The 15,675-nt window shown below is 35.9% G+C and overlaps 3 protein-coding genes across 3 annotated transcripts in view; 2 read left to right on the top strand and 1 right to left on the bottom strand.

Moving 5' to 3' along the window:
• The first annotated feature begins 425 nt into the window (after positions 1-425).
• On the top strand, positions 426-3,623 carry Akt (AKT serine/threonine protein kinase). The gene is made up of 7 exons (XM_018547675.1): positions 426-682; positions 1,365-1,638; positions 1,734-1,968; positions 2,221-2,418; positions 2,559-2,829; positions 2,915-3,151; positions 3,224-3,623. Exons 1-7 carry the CDS (start codon positions 517-519, stop codon positions 3,562-3,564), a joined length of 1,722 nt encoding a protein of 573 aa, XP_018403177.1. The 5' UTR covers positions 426-516; the 3' UTR covers positions 3,565-3,623.
• Positions 3,624-5,688: 2,065 nt separating this feature from the next.
• LOC108780385 (acid phosphatase type 7) lies at positions 5,689-8,560 on the bottom strand. Its single transcript, XM_018548070.1, has 8 exons — positions 8,111-8,560; positions 7,890-7,996; positions 7,581-7,775; positions 7,171-7,498; positions 6,634-6,816; positions 6,355-6,574; positions 6,088-6,282; positions 5,689-6,004 (listed from the first exon to the last, which is right to left on the bottom strand). Exons 2-8 carry the CDS (start codon positions 7,987-7,989, stop codon positions 5,909-5,911), a joined length of 1,317 nt encoding a protein of 438 aa, XP_018403572.1. The 5' UTR covers positions 7,990-7,996; positions 8,111-8,560; the 3' UTR covers positions 5,689-5,908.
• Positions 8,561-12,037: 3,477 nt separating this feature from the next.
• The window catches only part of LOC108780369 (uncharacterized), a 70,532-nt gene continuing 66,894 nt past the window's right edge, over positions 12,038-15,675 (top strand). The window contains exon 1 of the mRNA XM_018548060.1: positions 12,038-14,322. Within this exon, the coding sequence (XP_018403562.1) occupies positions 14,253-14,322 (70 nt within the window). The 5' untranslated portion in view covers positions 12,038-14,252. The remainder of the gene's footprint in view (positions 14,323-15,675) is intronic.

Below are 15,675 nucleotides of genomic sequence, written 5' to 3'. Positions count from 1 at the left end.
CAGTTTGTTTGACTCCTATTAGAACGTGACTTTAGGCCGGAATCAGACTACGCATTAAAGATTGAGCTCTTATTATTTTGATTAGCCAAAATTCAATCTTTCAATCTCAATCTTCAATGCGTAGTCTGATCTGGCGTCACATGGGAGCGGAAATTACAGCGGAACGGAACAGTGAGACCAATCAGAACTCTGCAATCATTTATTCAGCTATCCTTTCTGCGATTATGATTGGTCTCGCTGTAGATTTCAGCTCCATGTGACTCCAGCCCGAAGACTTCGAGAGGCGATTGTCGCGCCGCTTCTGACGTATCTCAGTTTCAGCGTGATCACGTCGACGGTCAGTGTGTATGTATGTACATATGCATTACCTGCCGCACGCGTATCTATGATTACTCCAGTTTACATACGCGCACCACTCCCGTTACTGCGCGTTCGCGATTTTTCTGAGATTCCCGACGTAAGACGAAACTGGGAGCATCGCCGGAATATCGACAAGTTCATACCGACGAGTGAGTGATGGGGGACGCAGCGATGAACGTCGCAGCGTCCGGTGGCAGCGGCGGCGGCGGTGGTGGCGGTGGCGGCGGCGGCGGCAGCGGTGGCAGCGGCAGCGGTAGCGGCGTCAGCGGCAGCGGTAGCGGCAGTCAACGTATCGTTAAAGAGGGATGGCTCCAAAAGCGCGGTACTATCATAATATTTACGTTTTGCCTAATGTTTACCGGAGCCCGGAGCTCCGACTGCTCCGACTGTCGCGCGCTCCTCCCTACGTAGTTACGCATATGAACGTATGTCACGCGCGGACTGGGTGTCACAAATACGTGCCGCTGTCTGTCGTTGAACACATGAAGAGATGATAATGTCAAATTGTTTCTTACGAGATTGTTTACGAAATTATTGCCCGTTCGAAAATACAGGAACGTCAATGAAAAGCCCCATGATGAAATCTCGTTTTCACGTTTCAAGCGAAAACAGAGCCACTTTTACACTTTAGTAGAAGTTAAAAATCTACCTTGTTTTCGTATTATTTTTAAAACAATTGCAATATGTTTATAACTTTGTAGCTCAGTGGATAAAACATGGAAGCAACCAAGCATCTTAGAGAAAATTAGATTAATATTAGACTCTCTATTAAAGAAGCACGTTTAATATAACTTTCTCTTTTATTTCTATTTTCTTTTCTTTTTTATTTTTATTTTATTTATTAAAAAAATATTAATTAAAAATTGTATAATGTCCTTATAGTAAGATTTGAGTGATAGTTTAAATAGGAAAGTTTAAGCATTTAAAGTTTTATTTTTAAAGTTGAATTCTCCTAATTAAGTTTTTATGTATGCAGCATTAAGATGCATATAATTTCTTTGTAGGAGAGCACATTAAAAATTGGAGATCAAGATATTTTGTCTTGAGAGACGATGGTACACTGGTTGGATTCAAGGCAAAACCTGATCCACAGATGGCTACACAAACATCTACCCAGCCCTTAAATAATTTTACAGTGCGTGGGTGCCAAATAATGTCAGTGGATAGACCTAAACCCTACACATTTGTTATCAGAGGCCTCCAGTGGACAACGGTAATCGAAAGGACGTTTCATGTGGAAACGGAACAAGAAAGGGAAGACTGGGTAGCAGCAATCAGGTTTGATTTTAACAGCAATCCTTCAAGTTCCAAAATGTTCTTCCAAAATTCTTTTCAATGTCTGTCTAATCCTCTTCGTCATGTTTTTTTTGCAGATATGTAGCAGATAGATTAGCAAATGAAGAAAATCAACAAGAACAACCACAAATGCAACAATCTTCTTCCTCAGAGGATGTTGATATGGAATCGTCAGTAGGTGCTAGGTCTGACTCTTGTAGTTCCTTAGGTGTTGTATCTTCTGATATAGATGGTGGTAGTATTGATGAATTATCAGCAAAGTTCAGTGTCCAAGGAACTTCAAGTAGTAAAAGTACCGGCAAAAAGAAAGTAGTAAGTTTTTAAACTTGATATTTTTAATTATTTAGCTCTCTCATTTTAAATCTCTCATTTTTTCTGAAAAAGACATTCTCAGTTAGTTATGCTATTATGATGCATGCATAAATAGTATTTATATTTCTACATTGTATAAAGTATTAAACATACAAAAAATAAATACAAAGGTTAATTTTTTTAAATCAATTAATTTATTAATTTATTCAAAGATAATTTTTTAATCATGATTTCTGTTCATGTTTGTTTTAGACACTGGAAAATTTTGAATTTTTAAAAGTTTTGGGGAAAGGAACGTTTGGAAAGGTAATTCTTTGTAGAGAAAAAGCAACAGGACATTTATATGCTATTAAAATTTTACGAAAGGAGGTTATTATTCGTAAAGATGAAGTGGCACATACACTTACTGAAAACAGAGTATTACGTACTACTAATCATCCTTTTTTAATCGTATGTAAAACACTGATTATTTACATTATTATTTTTTGCAATTTTATAATTTATAAAACTAAAGCTGTTGGTATTAAAATTATAATATTATAATATTGATATCAAATTATAATATTGTAAACATATTCGTAAATTTTCAGTCTTTGAAATACAGTTTTCAAACGGCGGACAGATTGTGTTTTGTTATGGAATATGTAAATGGTGGTGAATTATTTTTCCATTTGAGTCGATCACGAGTATTTGGTGAAGATCGTACTCGATTTTATGGCGCAGAGATTATATCGGCCTTAGGTTACTTGCACTCGCAAGGCATTATATACCGTGATCTCAAACTGGAAAATCTTCTTTTGGATAAAGATGGACATATTAAAATTGCTGATTTTGGTTTATGCAAAGAGGACATTACGTATGGTTTGTATAATATAATTCGTAAAGATAAATTAAAACTAATGAAGTGTGTTAAATATAAATTTTGATGAGATTAATTATATCATAGGAAGAACAACAAAGACATTTTGTGGAACACCAGAATATTTGGCACCAGAAGTACTTGAAGATAACGATTATGGACGAGCTGTGGATTGGTGGGGTGTAGGTGTAGTCATGTATGAAATGATGTGTGGTCGATTACCTTTTTATAACAAAGATCATGAAAAGCTATTTACGCTTATTTTATTGGAAGAAGTAAGGTTTCCTAGGACGATTAGCAATGAAGCAAGAGAGATGCTTGGTGGTAAATACTACAAATTTCAATGATTACAAACGTGTTTAAATGAAAAAAAATATATTTGTGCTATTTTTATAGGTTTATTAATAAAGGATCCAAGTAAAAGATTAGGTGGTGGACCTAATGATGCAAAGGACATCATGAATCATGCATTTTTCTCATGTATCAATTGGACGGATCTTGTCCAGAAAAAGATTCCTCCACCCTTTAAGCCGCAAGTGACTTCAGATATTGACACTCGATATTTTGATAGTGAATTTACCGGCGAAAGTGTTGAACTTACACCCCCAGATCAGGGTTGTTTGGGTAGTGGAGGGGGTTTAAATTCTATAGCAGAAGAACAAGAACATTTTCCCCAATTTTCATACCAGGAAAGTCATTCAGCAGCAACTTCTTCCATTGTTTCTATTAATCACTGACAGTGTCAAGTATCTTGCTTAATTAATGTAATGAGATATGGTTCAATGCATGAAAAACTTCGAGCAAAAAAATTTAATTACGATATGTATCTGATGATTGTCTGCAAAGCTTGAAATTTTTCCAATAGGCAGATCGATCAAATTATCTTTCTTTATGATGCTTTTTTTAAATGCATCTTAAGAGATTGTCACATATCTCCAATGGCAAAATAATTAGATTTATGCGTATAAGTGTGTGCGCGCATATTACACCTATACACATAATTATTCATTAAAATTGTATATGGCAAAATGTATACTATAAGATTAGAATGAAATAGTACGAATAATATTTGCATATAGACTCGAAGGAATATGACAGGGATTAAATTAGGTTCTTAATTGAATCGAGTTAACTAAACTCCTTGGGGCATGTATTGTGAATATTGAATAATTTTCTTGTCATCAAGGAATGTGCGGTAATCGTAAGTATAATCTTTCGTTTAACAAAAGCTGCACTTGACACTTTCCAACTTCATTATCATCGTTTATTATCTTATTTATGGAAGGGCAGTTCCTGATCTTTTTTTAATTCAATAGATGACTGTTACGGCATATGCCAAAAATAGAAAATTGCAACTGGCAAAAAGTAAAAAAAGGAGAAAGAAAATAGTTTTCCACTGTGAAAGTTAAATGTGTAGTGTATATCAGCTTTAATTGAATTATTGTATAAATTGGAGATCACTTTTTTAGAGTTACGAAAATTGTCATTATTATGACTGATATAATTGGATATGTGCGAGTATTCGAAAATTCTGGGCTGTATAGAATTCGGAACACTTGTTCGAAACAAATGCTTGACTATTTTTGGAATTGTTTGGAAAAGGAAATTGTTTAAAAGAAACTCGTGGCTCAAATATTTTCTACCTACGTTATTTCCCAACCATCAAAATAATTATAAATACATTATGTGTATAAAAAATATAAATCAAATTCTTTATATTACTGTAATTGGATATTTTTTATTATTGAATCATAAACTTAAAGTTTAAACAATAGACATTCAATTCTATAGTTATCCAGTGCAGTTTAAAGTTTAAAGATAAAATCTTTTTAAAAGATTTCATATCATAACTTTTCTACTTTCACTGGATAAGACATTGGAAAAATTTTTGGACTACAAAATCAATTAACATTTATTAACATATTTAGATACCGTATATTTGAAAGTAATACTTTTTTATATATACATATATAAATTATATTTCATATTTTTATTATCTAAAAAATTTGCATTTTTTTATATGTCAAAGTATTATTTTAAATGTAATTATTATGTAAAAATAATTTTTAATGAAGATGATGAAATATACATACATATATATATATATAATAAAATAAATTATTCATTTTCGTATCATCATGAAAGTGAAACCAAACTTTAACGGTATCAACATAAATTTGTGCATAATTGTGATCAAAGTGCCTAGTAAATATGATTACTCCCTAATGCAAATAATATAATATTTGAAATATTATGAAAATATAAAAATATAAAATAAAAAATCATCACTATCTTATTTTACTTATCGAGGCTAAATACTTAATCTAGTATATCATTTAGATGAACTCACATATTTCAAGAATTCACTGATTTAAAACTTACAAATACTTAAAAAACGTAAAAGCTTATAGTAATTAACTCAGTTATAGGTTTGAATATTGTTAATCACAATTAGAGTGATATTGAAACAATTTGAACAGAACAGCTCGAATGAGTTCTATCCGAAATATAGTCATAAAATACGTGATATGTGGAATTTCGAAATACTCACACGTGTCTAATTATATAAATTTTAAATTGGAAAAAATGTTTTCCTAAGAAACAGTCAAGGCTATTCGTTATATCTTTATGTATCATTAAATAGTGATTAATTATGAGAGTTAGATGGAAATATGAAATCTTATACACTAATACGATGTATATGTACATATATACATATATATTTATATGTATATGTGTGTATATATTATTAAAATTATTATATATACTTATAATAATTATATATATGCATATATTTATATTTTAACAATTAAAGGATTATATTATATGTTTTTTGCATTTACTAATTTTTTACTCGCTCATACGTAAATATCACGCATTTTATTGTTTCTGTATACATTTCGTCCATAGTATGTTCGCTACGTAAAATGTGTACCAAATTCGAATTACAATTATACGTACAATACACAGCCGAAGTAAAAGAAATTTCTTATTTACTATGACAGTACGATTCGATAAATGTCTCTTTTTAATGTGGCTATTTTGGTTTGTAGTATGGCGCTAATTAAAATTATTGTTACATTAATTTATAGGAAAAGCTTCTACATACTGTGGTAAAGATTTCTCTTTCACGAGCCAAACTCTGTCTAAAACAGCACCATCCTTATCATCAGATACCTATTATTAAGTAGAAATAGTTACTTTATAATTTGACAAAAAAAATCATGTTTTCAGAGTTTGTTATAATATTTATGTCATACCTGTTCTAGATATAAATGAGTTTTGTTGAACGCCTTCATTCTTGTATATCCATAATCTGAGCTACGAAATGCGGACCATGCCGGTGGATTTGAAATAAATTTCTCTCGACCTTCTTTACAACCAGCTGATCCAGTAACTATATGTACAGGTGCTTTGTAATTTGTATATGGTTCTTCGTAACTACCATTGTACACCTACGAAGATAATTTTCAACTTATTAGCAAGTGAATATTTTTCCTAAAATAAACTTAATAAACGACATTTACTTGAAAGTTATACATAGGCCACAGCCTTTCGTAACTATGTTCGTGCGCCCAGATTTCTAAATCTACTTTATGTTTGAAAAATAGGTCTTCCAATCCAAACCAATTTAAAAATGGCAATCCAACTCTAACTAGACTCTCATGGTTAGTACAATCATCTGCATTTTTATTACTGCAATACATTGGTCTATGTCCAAATGATACTATCCATGGACGTTGAGCTCTGTAATTGTAATATCTGTGTCAATCATCATTATGGTGTATTAAAATCTAATAACGTACCTTACTTCAGGTTTATTAGCTTCTCGTAGATCTTTATCCAACCATTCATATTGTTTAACCAGTTGTTTTATACCATAATTCATAAAATAATAAGCTTCAGTTTCTATAGCTACAAAATGTACAGGACCTATATTAAAGCTATACCACAAGCCTTCTGAATTACCTGGCATAGTAAATCGAGCTCTGAAAGATTATTAAAAAATTGAATCATTTCATCGATATATAAAATATCGATAGCGAATTGCAAATGACCGGACAAGTACTTGGGCTTTCATAATTCATCTGCCAGTGTTGATATCTATAATGTACGTAATATAAACTAACAATTTTTAGCACAATGAATTTTATAATAAAACCTTAAATAGGAACAAATGTAACAGATACGAAAATACGCATAAACAAATATATCGCGATTGAAATTGTTAGAATTGTTTTTATTCTTGTCAAAACGTTTTATCTTATGGCTCGATAGAGTTTGTATGGTACTCATTTTATCTGTTACGTTCGTGTTACTTTTATATCCCTGATCTCTCCTACCTATAATTGCTAAAATTATATTTTTCTTCGTGATTGCCAGGTACAGTCATGTATGGTATATAAGCAGCAATAGATTCAATTTGTCGCATAAATTCATCTCCTACACGTGCGTCTTCTGTATTCATGTCATAAGCGAAATCACCAACATGAATAGCAGTGTCATATAAACCACGTTCTGTTTCTTCCTGCAGCCGTGACAAACTTTGTGCATTTTCATTACCCATATCACCAAAGATAACTATTTGTGGTGACCAATCTGTAGAGTCTTTGGGTACAGTTCTCATATAAAACACATTTGACCATCCATGATGACTACCACAATGATATACTGACAACGAATAATCAAAAGTTCATTATTAGTACAATAACAATTAAGAATAATTAATAACAATCAATAAAATATATCTTACTATATTTGCTGTTGGGCGTTAAATTCTTTAGCCACACTCTGTGGATATATTGCTTTTGTTTTTTTTTACCACCATCGACAAAAAGAGTAGAATTTCCTTCAGCTCGCAGAACAAAGCCACCTATACCATACTCCACTATCGATTCTCTTGTATCATTTTTTGTGCTCCAAGTGACAACAATATCGTGAATGTTATCTGAAAAAATATTGAGAGTATACAATATCATTTCTTTTAATAAGTACGTATAAAAATGTTATATTATCTATATATAGATAATATATATTTACATATTAATATCATAAAACTCACCACCGTAGGAAAGATGCACAGCTTCTGGCTGATAATGTACTACAGTAGAAAACACAGCAGATGAAAAAGATAAGATCACGAACACAATATGCCAAAGCATCTTGCTTCTAAATTAGAAACAGTATTAGATGATATGCATTAATTGTGACGCTGCAGAAACAGCTCAAGAGAATTAACGTATTTCAATAAAACAATTGCATGCGTTGCTAAATGTATCATACCTGCTGTGATTCAACGTGTCTTATCCTACCTATGTCACACAAAGGAACAGCAAAGAGAAGACAGTTGAGGCTTATATATCAAAGATAATGTATAACCGTATGTTATCATCAAACGCATAGTATTGTCAAGTGTGTCATCGTTTTAACTCCCACCAGTCCCACCACCAGTCCCCCTTGTTTACTTCTATTAGCCACAGCGACCGATCTGTCAATTGTCTGTAATTGCTATGGATAACTATAGATAGTAACCATATGACTGTCAAGCTTGCGTGTGTGTATAGAACAAGCTAGCCAATGACGAGCGCTCACGCCAAATGCGCGCGACGATTGGCTGTAGATAACGTTGGCGGGAGATACTTTGCATTCAATTTCATATTTAACTCTGTTCATTGCTAAGTCTTTGGTTACAATATATTAAACTTTTTACATACTTTTACAACGAAATATAAATATATATAATTACACATTGAAGAGAATAGAAGAAAAAATAAAATAAAAAAGGTTTAACCATAATGAATAATCACTGCTTTCTGAACAAAATTCTACGCTCTTCATATTAATTGCAGTGAGTTAACCTCTTCATAGATAATAAAAATGACAGTTATACATATATGTACATACATAGGCACATATACACACAGTACAATGTAGTTTGTTTTAACAGATAACAGAATAAGATATCGATAACAGAATAAGAAAATTAGAAAAATGAACAATAATATGCATTAAAGTTTTTTGTAATTTTAATTTTTTTTAATTTTTTTCTTTTAAAGATTTAAATTAAAATGTAAAATATAATAACTAAAAACGAATTACATTACTTCTAAATTTTTAATATGAACAATTTACATGATTTTTAAAGCTCATATAAGTGTTTATGTAATCCAAATTTCACACAACACGCGCGCGAATTATAATATTTATATAATCAAGAAACATTCAATTTACTTCGTACAATTTACTTTACCTCAAAAGGATTTAATCCTTCTGAGTAGAAGCACTCTCTATGCTTATTCATCATAAGCTTATAACTATACGTATAAGCAGAATATATGTTGTGAAAAAAAAATATAAACTGCGTTGCAGATTGAATTTGTAGTTATCGTAACAAAAGTTTAACACGCACATTGGCGCAGAATTATCACCTAATTGTGAATTAAATCAGATATCTGAGAGTAAGAACTCATTCAATTTCTAAAATAGTTCTCGCCTCAGTGGTAAGATTTGCTTAACTAGAACGCGAACTCAAGCTTGCCTCACGAGATTGCCTGAGGGTTACTATTAATCTGTACTCGAAGTTAACCGTTGTTCTCGATCGCAGACAATAGGGCGACGTTGATTCCGCGCGGTAATACCGCGATAATGCAATTACATAAGGCGGAAGCTGGAGAAAGTCAGAGAGAGAGAGAGAGTAAGAGAGAGAGAGGTGGGAAGGAGGGAGGGAGGAAGGAACCAGGAAAAGCAGTTACCGAACTAACATCCCCTATATTGATCTTACGATTGTATATAGTTCTCTTTGTCCCGTCTTTGATTTACACGCGCTTCCTGTGCACGTGCAAACGCCGCAGGAACGTAGAAAAATCTCACGGTTCCCTAAAAATAAATAAGTGTCAGAGTTACAAAAATTATACTCAAATTCTTTACAAATTTCTAGATTTTATTTCTATACGTTTATATAAAAAACAAATCTGGAATCTATAATCTCACATACACACACACATACGCACGCACACAAGATTTTATATACTATATATATGTATATATATGCAACTTTTTATAATTTTAATATATATTAATTAAACGCCTTTTATTTATCTTTTAATGAACAATAACTTCTTAAGGCATCTTACAGTTAAGATATCTGCCTTAATATATGTAATTGGAATATTCTTTAGTGCCAATTTTCGAACTTTGTCTTTAATAAATGAAGATTCGAGTTTTCAAAAAAGAATTAAAATTAGGATTAATGTTACAGATATACTCTAATTTCAATTTCCTTATTAAGTAATTCTAAATATGAAATGCCTTTATAAGGAAGTTATTGTTCAACATATATATAGAAAGGAGCTTTATACATATAAAATCTGAAAAAGTTGCGTCATCTTGCGATTATCTCTGAAGCTGCGCACATGTACCCGTTTATCTTTGAATATGACATTCTTAATTCATACGTACGGACTTGGAAGACAGTTCAGATTACCTAGACATTGGATCGTGACGCGATACTCGCAAAGGCTCTTTCGCAATTCTGCGAATTCTGATACCAAAGGAAGCTATCGTGAATATTTTAAGAAACTTGCAATAAGAATTATTTACATTAATCTTTTCACAATAAAAATAGAAGCTTATACTTATTTTCATGATATGAAGAATAATATAAAATGAAGTGTCATAAAATATATATCCTACGTTATAAGAGAGATGTTATTTTTTCACATTAAATATTATTTTTCTCAAGGCTCATATAGATTGATTTGTTTGATAACTGAATCTATAATATCACTGAAATGAAAGCTTTTAGAAAAATATATTTTCTTACCGGTTTCTTACGGTTATAGTTAGAGGAGCGCAAACGTAATATAAGTTTTCTATTCTACTTTCACGACGTAGCGAGGCGGCCCTCTGAGCATAGAACCCCCTTGTGTAAATATCTGAGAGATCCAATATTGTGTTCGCAGAGGATGATCTTATATTCGTGAATTTAATATAGGATATTTGAAATTCTAGTTATATATCGTAATAAAGACTTGGTTAGAATTCTGCGCTTACCTCGCATTAACCTTTTACCAGGTAATAAATAAAAAATCAAATGTTTATGAAAAGAGACGCGCAGAAGTAACAGAAATTTAATATTCTGACATTTGGAACATATTTGATGTAATGAGGAACAGGCAGCTGCGAGCGTATCGCACGAAATATTACATCATTGTTTTTATCTGATTTTCAAATCTCTGATAAAAGTCCGAAAGCCATGAATTAATCAATTAATTTAATTCTAAATTAATTTTATTTTCGTATAACGAATTATGCTGTATATTTAATATTTATTGAGCTGTCTAATATAACGTTTTGACATTTATGAAGAGATGTATAAAAGAGAATGACATAAATTGGATTTTCGAGTTTTAATATATTTTCTGTAATGTATTTTCGTAAACATCTTGATGAAAATAACGAATCGTACAATGAAAAATATATCTCACTTTATTTGAAATTTTAGATCCGGTATAGCATAATTATTTTTTACATAATTATGCCATAATTTTCGTTGAAATTATTGTTTGATAACTGAATCTATAATATCATTGAAACAAAAGCTTTTAGAAAAAGCTTTCATTTAAAATTTATAATTACGCTTAATTTTCGTTGAAAAAAAAGTTAATTGGACAAAAATCATTAAAGAATGTGTAGTCAACACGGCAGTCAAGAGCAGTCGATAAAGTGCGCTCAGTTCTCTCGTAATTTTCATCGTACGATAGATATCGCCAGCGGCGACTTCAGCTGTAACAACATCATCCTCGGTAGCACTGTTCTCGAAATGCATCCTTCCGTCTTCGCGCGAGTCTCCTCGAGGAAATCTTATTAATAATCGCGAGAGAGAGAGAGAGAGAGAGAAAGAGAAATAGAGCGCGTAAATCATGCCAGCTGAAAGTCGTGAGATACCGAGAAATTCCCAAAGCTAATTTATACGATTGTCGCGACTGTGAGAAGCGCACCCTTCTCGGCGTGCCCCGAACATCCCTTACAACCGGCGGCAGAGCGCAGATACGGTATGAAGATTGCAGCGTACGAAAGTCGAAGACCGGGGATTGCCGCCAACGGGACGACGCCGGCGCGGACTATACCGCCGCTGACGCCGCTCCGTGGCGAGGGTTGGCGGCGGCTCCGTGGAGGGTTGGAGGGTTGCTCCAGAGGCGAGAGAGAGCGATGTCGGCAGGGCTGCCGCCGCCGTCGGTCAACGCGCACGTATCACGGGGTTCACACCCATTTCGCGCTGCGGACATCTCGCGCTGTCCTCCAGGGTCGGCCTCGACGTCGTCCGCGAGGCGGATCATCACCACCACCGCCATCCCCACCGCTCACATTCTCCCAAATTAGTCGTGGACTCTGCGATTCGGCTGGGGGCTCGAGACGTTATGCCGCTCCCGAGGTGCATACACACACTGCGCGGCACCGATTAGGGTGGTGGTTTGCGCGCGTGACCGAGGAGGGTGAGAAATAGAGCACGGGGCACAGTTGCGTGTGTCTTAACCTGAAGAACACGAAAAAAGAGAAAAGAAAGAGAGAGAGAGAGAGTGCGTAAGTGAGTAAGTGCGGCGTTTTATACGTGGAAGTCGTCCGAGAAAAATCGTAAGATTCGAATTCGTAGACTCTCCGTTCTCTCGAGACTTCTCTCGACGAGGATTTCGACGTTGATCCTCAACGAGGAAGGGACGGAACGCGAGAGGACGTGTCGTCGACAGCTGAGAAGATATTAAAGCGGGCGAAGGAGAGTGCCGAAAGTCCACGGGACACGTCGGTGGCGCGGTGATGTCGAACGCGAGATCCTCGCGGGAGCTCGTTGCACCAGGTTCGATCCTCGCCTCCGTGCGTCGCCGCGTTATCTGGAACGACACGAGGGACGTCCTGTCGCTCCCGCGAGCGTGATTCAAGCCTGATTAAGTGTCCCATTGGGAGAATTACACGCGAAAGAATTATATGCCGGAAGAGACCCATAAGTCAGACAGACGAATTTTCGCGATCGCGGATCGATCAAGCGAACCGCGCGCACAGCGAACGCGGTAAACATCGATAAGACACGCGCTGCGCGAGAGGAAGAGAGAGAGAGAGAAACGGAGAAAAGAAGAGTATAGCGCGGTTGCGTAAGGTGGAGTGAGAAATAGGCGCGATGATTTCGATCGTCGCCAGGGAATCTCGCGTCAAGTCCGGAATGTCGTGTATCCCCGCGCTACTTGCCAGATGCTCCGTAACGATCGTCGTCGACGTGCGACCGTACGTAGGGTGGTAGCGCGGACAGCAAGATCGGAGGAGCGAGAGCAGCAGCAGCAGCAGCAGCAACGACGGCCAGTAGCAGCTGGTCGGAGCTCTAATACGCGCTTCCGACGCCGTGATACCGCCGCGCGGGGTTGGATGCGGAACGACGGGACGATGGCCGGTGGTGCGTGCACGGAAGCGGCACATGAAACGTTAGTCGAAACGGTGATCAATAATAAGACGCTCCGGTACGTCGAGGGATTGTGAACCGGCGATCGCTCTTCCTCACGTCCCGTGGCTCGCGAGGCTCGTCGCCGTAAGGATGTAGGGGGGCCTGCGATAACGGGCCCCGTAGAGGCGCCGCTTCGTTTCCTCTCCGTTTCCCTCACGCGACGATCGCGAGAGCGATCTGACGACGGGGGAAGTTAAAGCGCACGATTTAACGGAAAAAAAAAAAAACGAAAAAGAGAGACGAAGCAGGAGTATATATATATATAATACGTTAATAATAAAATCGCGGCACACACCAGCAAAGTGTTAAACTTAAACATAATTATGTGTTCCTTAGTCCATCTTTTAGGTGGCTCCGAGTTATCGAGCGTATATCGCAGTTCTCGTCGTATGTAGCAATTTTCTTATACCACCCTCGAGTGGAGCATAGATGCCTTAGTGTCCGTTTAGCGAGAAGGGAAGAGAGGAAGGAAGAGGAAAAAGAGGAAGGAATATTGAACTTCCTCGATGAACGATCGATCGGCGATCTCGCGATACGATCGTAAATACAGCGAGCATGTCGCGGAAGACGCGATTAAATACACGTCGCGATACACGATAGAGAAAAGCCACTCCGAAACGGAAGACTAGAGGAGGCACGAACCGGAGAGCGAGAGAAAGAAGTGCGTTCTGTGTCGTATGAAAAATATAATCGTTGTTAAACCGGCCTCGAAGTAGGTCACAAGGTCGATACTAAAATGAAGTGAAGATGCAAGAGGAAACCGGGAAAATGGCATGTGCTAACGACGTTAATAACGGCGGACCGATTTTTCGGGGCGGACCCGGCGTAGTGTGAAGTAATTAGTGCACGTTGTGCGGGCGTCATTCGCGCGGAGTGTCGCGCGAGGTAATCTAATAGCGGACTACCCCTATGTACGGTGGATAATTACTAGCGAAAATGGTCGATGCATACCTAGGAGGATACGTTATTTTACTGACGAGTGACAACGGGAGGGTCAAGCTCTACGGTACGTAGCGGTTACGTTAGCAACAACGTTATATGATTATTCGACAAGGAGCTAAATATTTCGCGAAATACGCTTCGCGCGACTACAAGACACCATATCTACCTGTGGAGATGAAAAATGTCACAATAACAGATGCCTTTCATTTAATAATACAAGTTGACAGAAGTATCGTTCTACCTTTACTCGCACTAAATGCAAAGAAAGATAAAATGCTTGTGTCGACTTATATCATTAAATGGAAATTATCTGACACGAAAAAATTACATAAATTCTATCAATAATCGCGGTCAATGTAACATTAAATTGATATTATTTTAATTTTCTTGTTCTCCTTGAATAAGCAGAGTATAAATTGTCATGAAATTAACTGAGTTTAGTAGAAAAAAACAGCCTTACAATTGTTGTAAAATTCTGAAATGTGAGGTCTATACATTTTTAAATTCAGTAAGGAAGTGAGGACAAGACTAATCATATTGAGGAATTTTACAACAGTTGTAAGGCTGCTTGTCCGAACGCGATCATTCAAAATAACGTCAAAATGGTTCCAAAACGAATACCGAAAGTCACTTTTCAATCGCTTACAATTCATTTCGAGTCACTTTTTAACGTTACTCTAATCTATTTTTCTACTCGAGCCATTAACGTCCGACATCGAATACTCTAGGAGTATAAACAATCGAGCGATCCTGTCCAGAAAATAGAATACATACGCTAAATTAAATTTTCGATAGCATTCACGTATTTTTGTTTTGTAAGCCATGCATGCCCAATGCTATCTTTATGTTGATACACCCGGCCTTCAGAAGTCTATAAAAGTCTACCAAAGACTACTTGACTACTGCCGTATCTTCTTCTTACGGAATTTCTACATAGTATTTTCAAGTTCTATTGTTAGATTTTCTTTTCTTATGGCGTTTACATCGGCTTGTTGAATATTTGTCGAATGAATCGACAACGAGCATCTCTTTATAGGTACATACGGCTATATCCTCGATCACTCGGGGATACGCGTAGGAATCTAAATGAGAAGTGATAATTTTCTCGTTAGCGATCATCATGCGCACAGCTTAAACGTCATGCACACGTCGCACGCTTTCGGAAGCGGGAAATGTGCGACGGACGGATTTCCGATTTACGCGACGTGTTACAGTAATGCACGACGATTCATATAGAGGACGTGTGTTTCGCGACGTGTTATTTATAGGCTGACCTTTATGTTTACTTATCGTAACGCGCGTTTTATCACCCTGAAGGAGACGCACTTGCTCATTTTATACTTCACTCCTTTTTTCCCTTGATTTCTGTTAAATATTTTTCTCAGAACTTTCAAATTCTATTTTTTTTTTTTTTTTT

This window comes from Cyphomyrmex costatus, unplaced genomic scaffold, assembly GCF_001594065.2.
Source record: "Cyphomyrmex costatus isolate MS0001 unplaced genomic scaffold, Ccosl1.0 scaffold122, whole genome shotgun sequence".
Lineage (NCBI taxonomy): Eukaryota > Metazoa > Arthropoda > Insecta > Hymenoptera > Formicidae > Cyphomyrmex > Cyphomyrmex costatus.
Note: the sequence above shows the minus strand (reverse complement) of the source record. Positions and strands in the feature narration are given on the sequence as shown.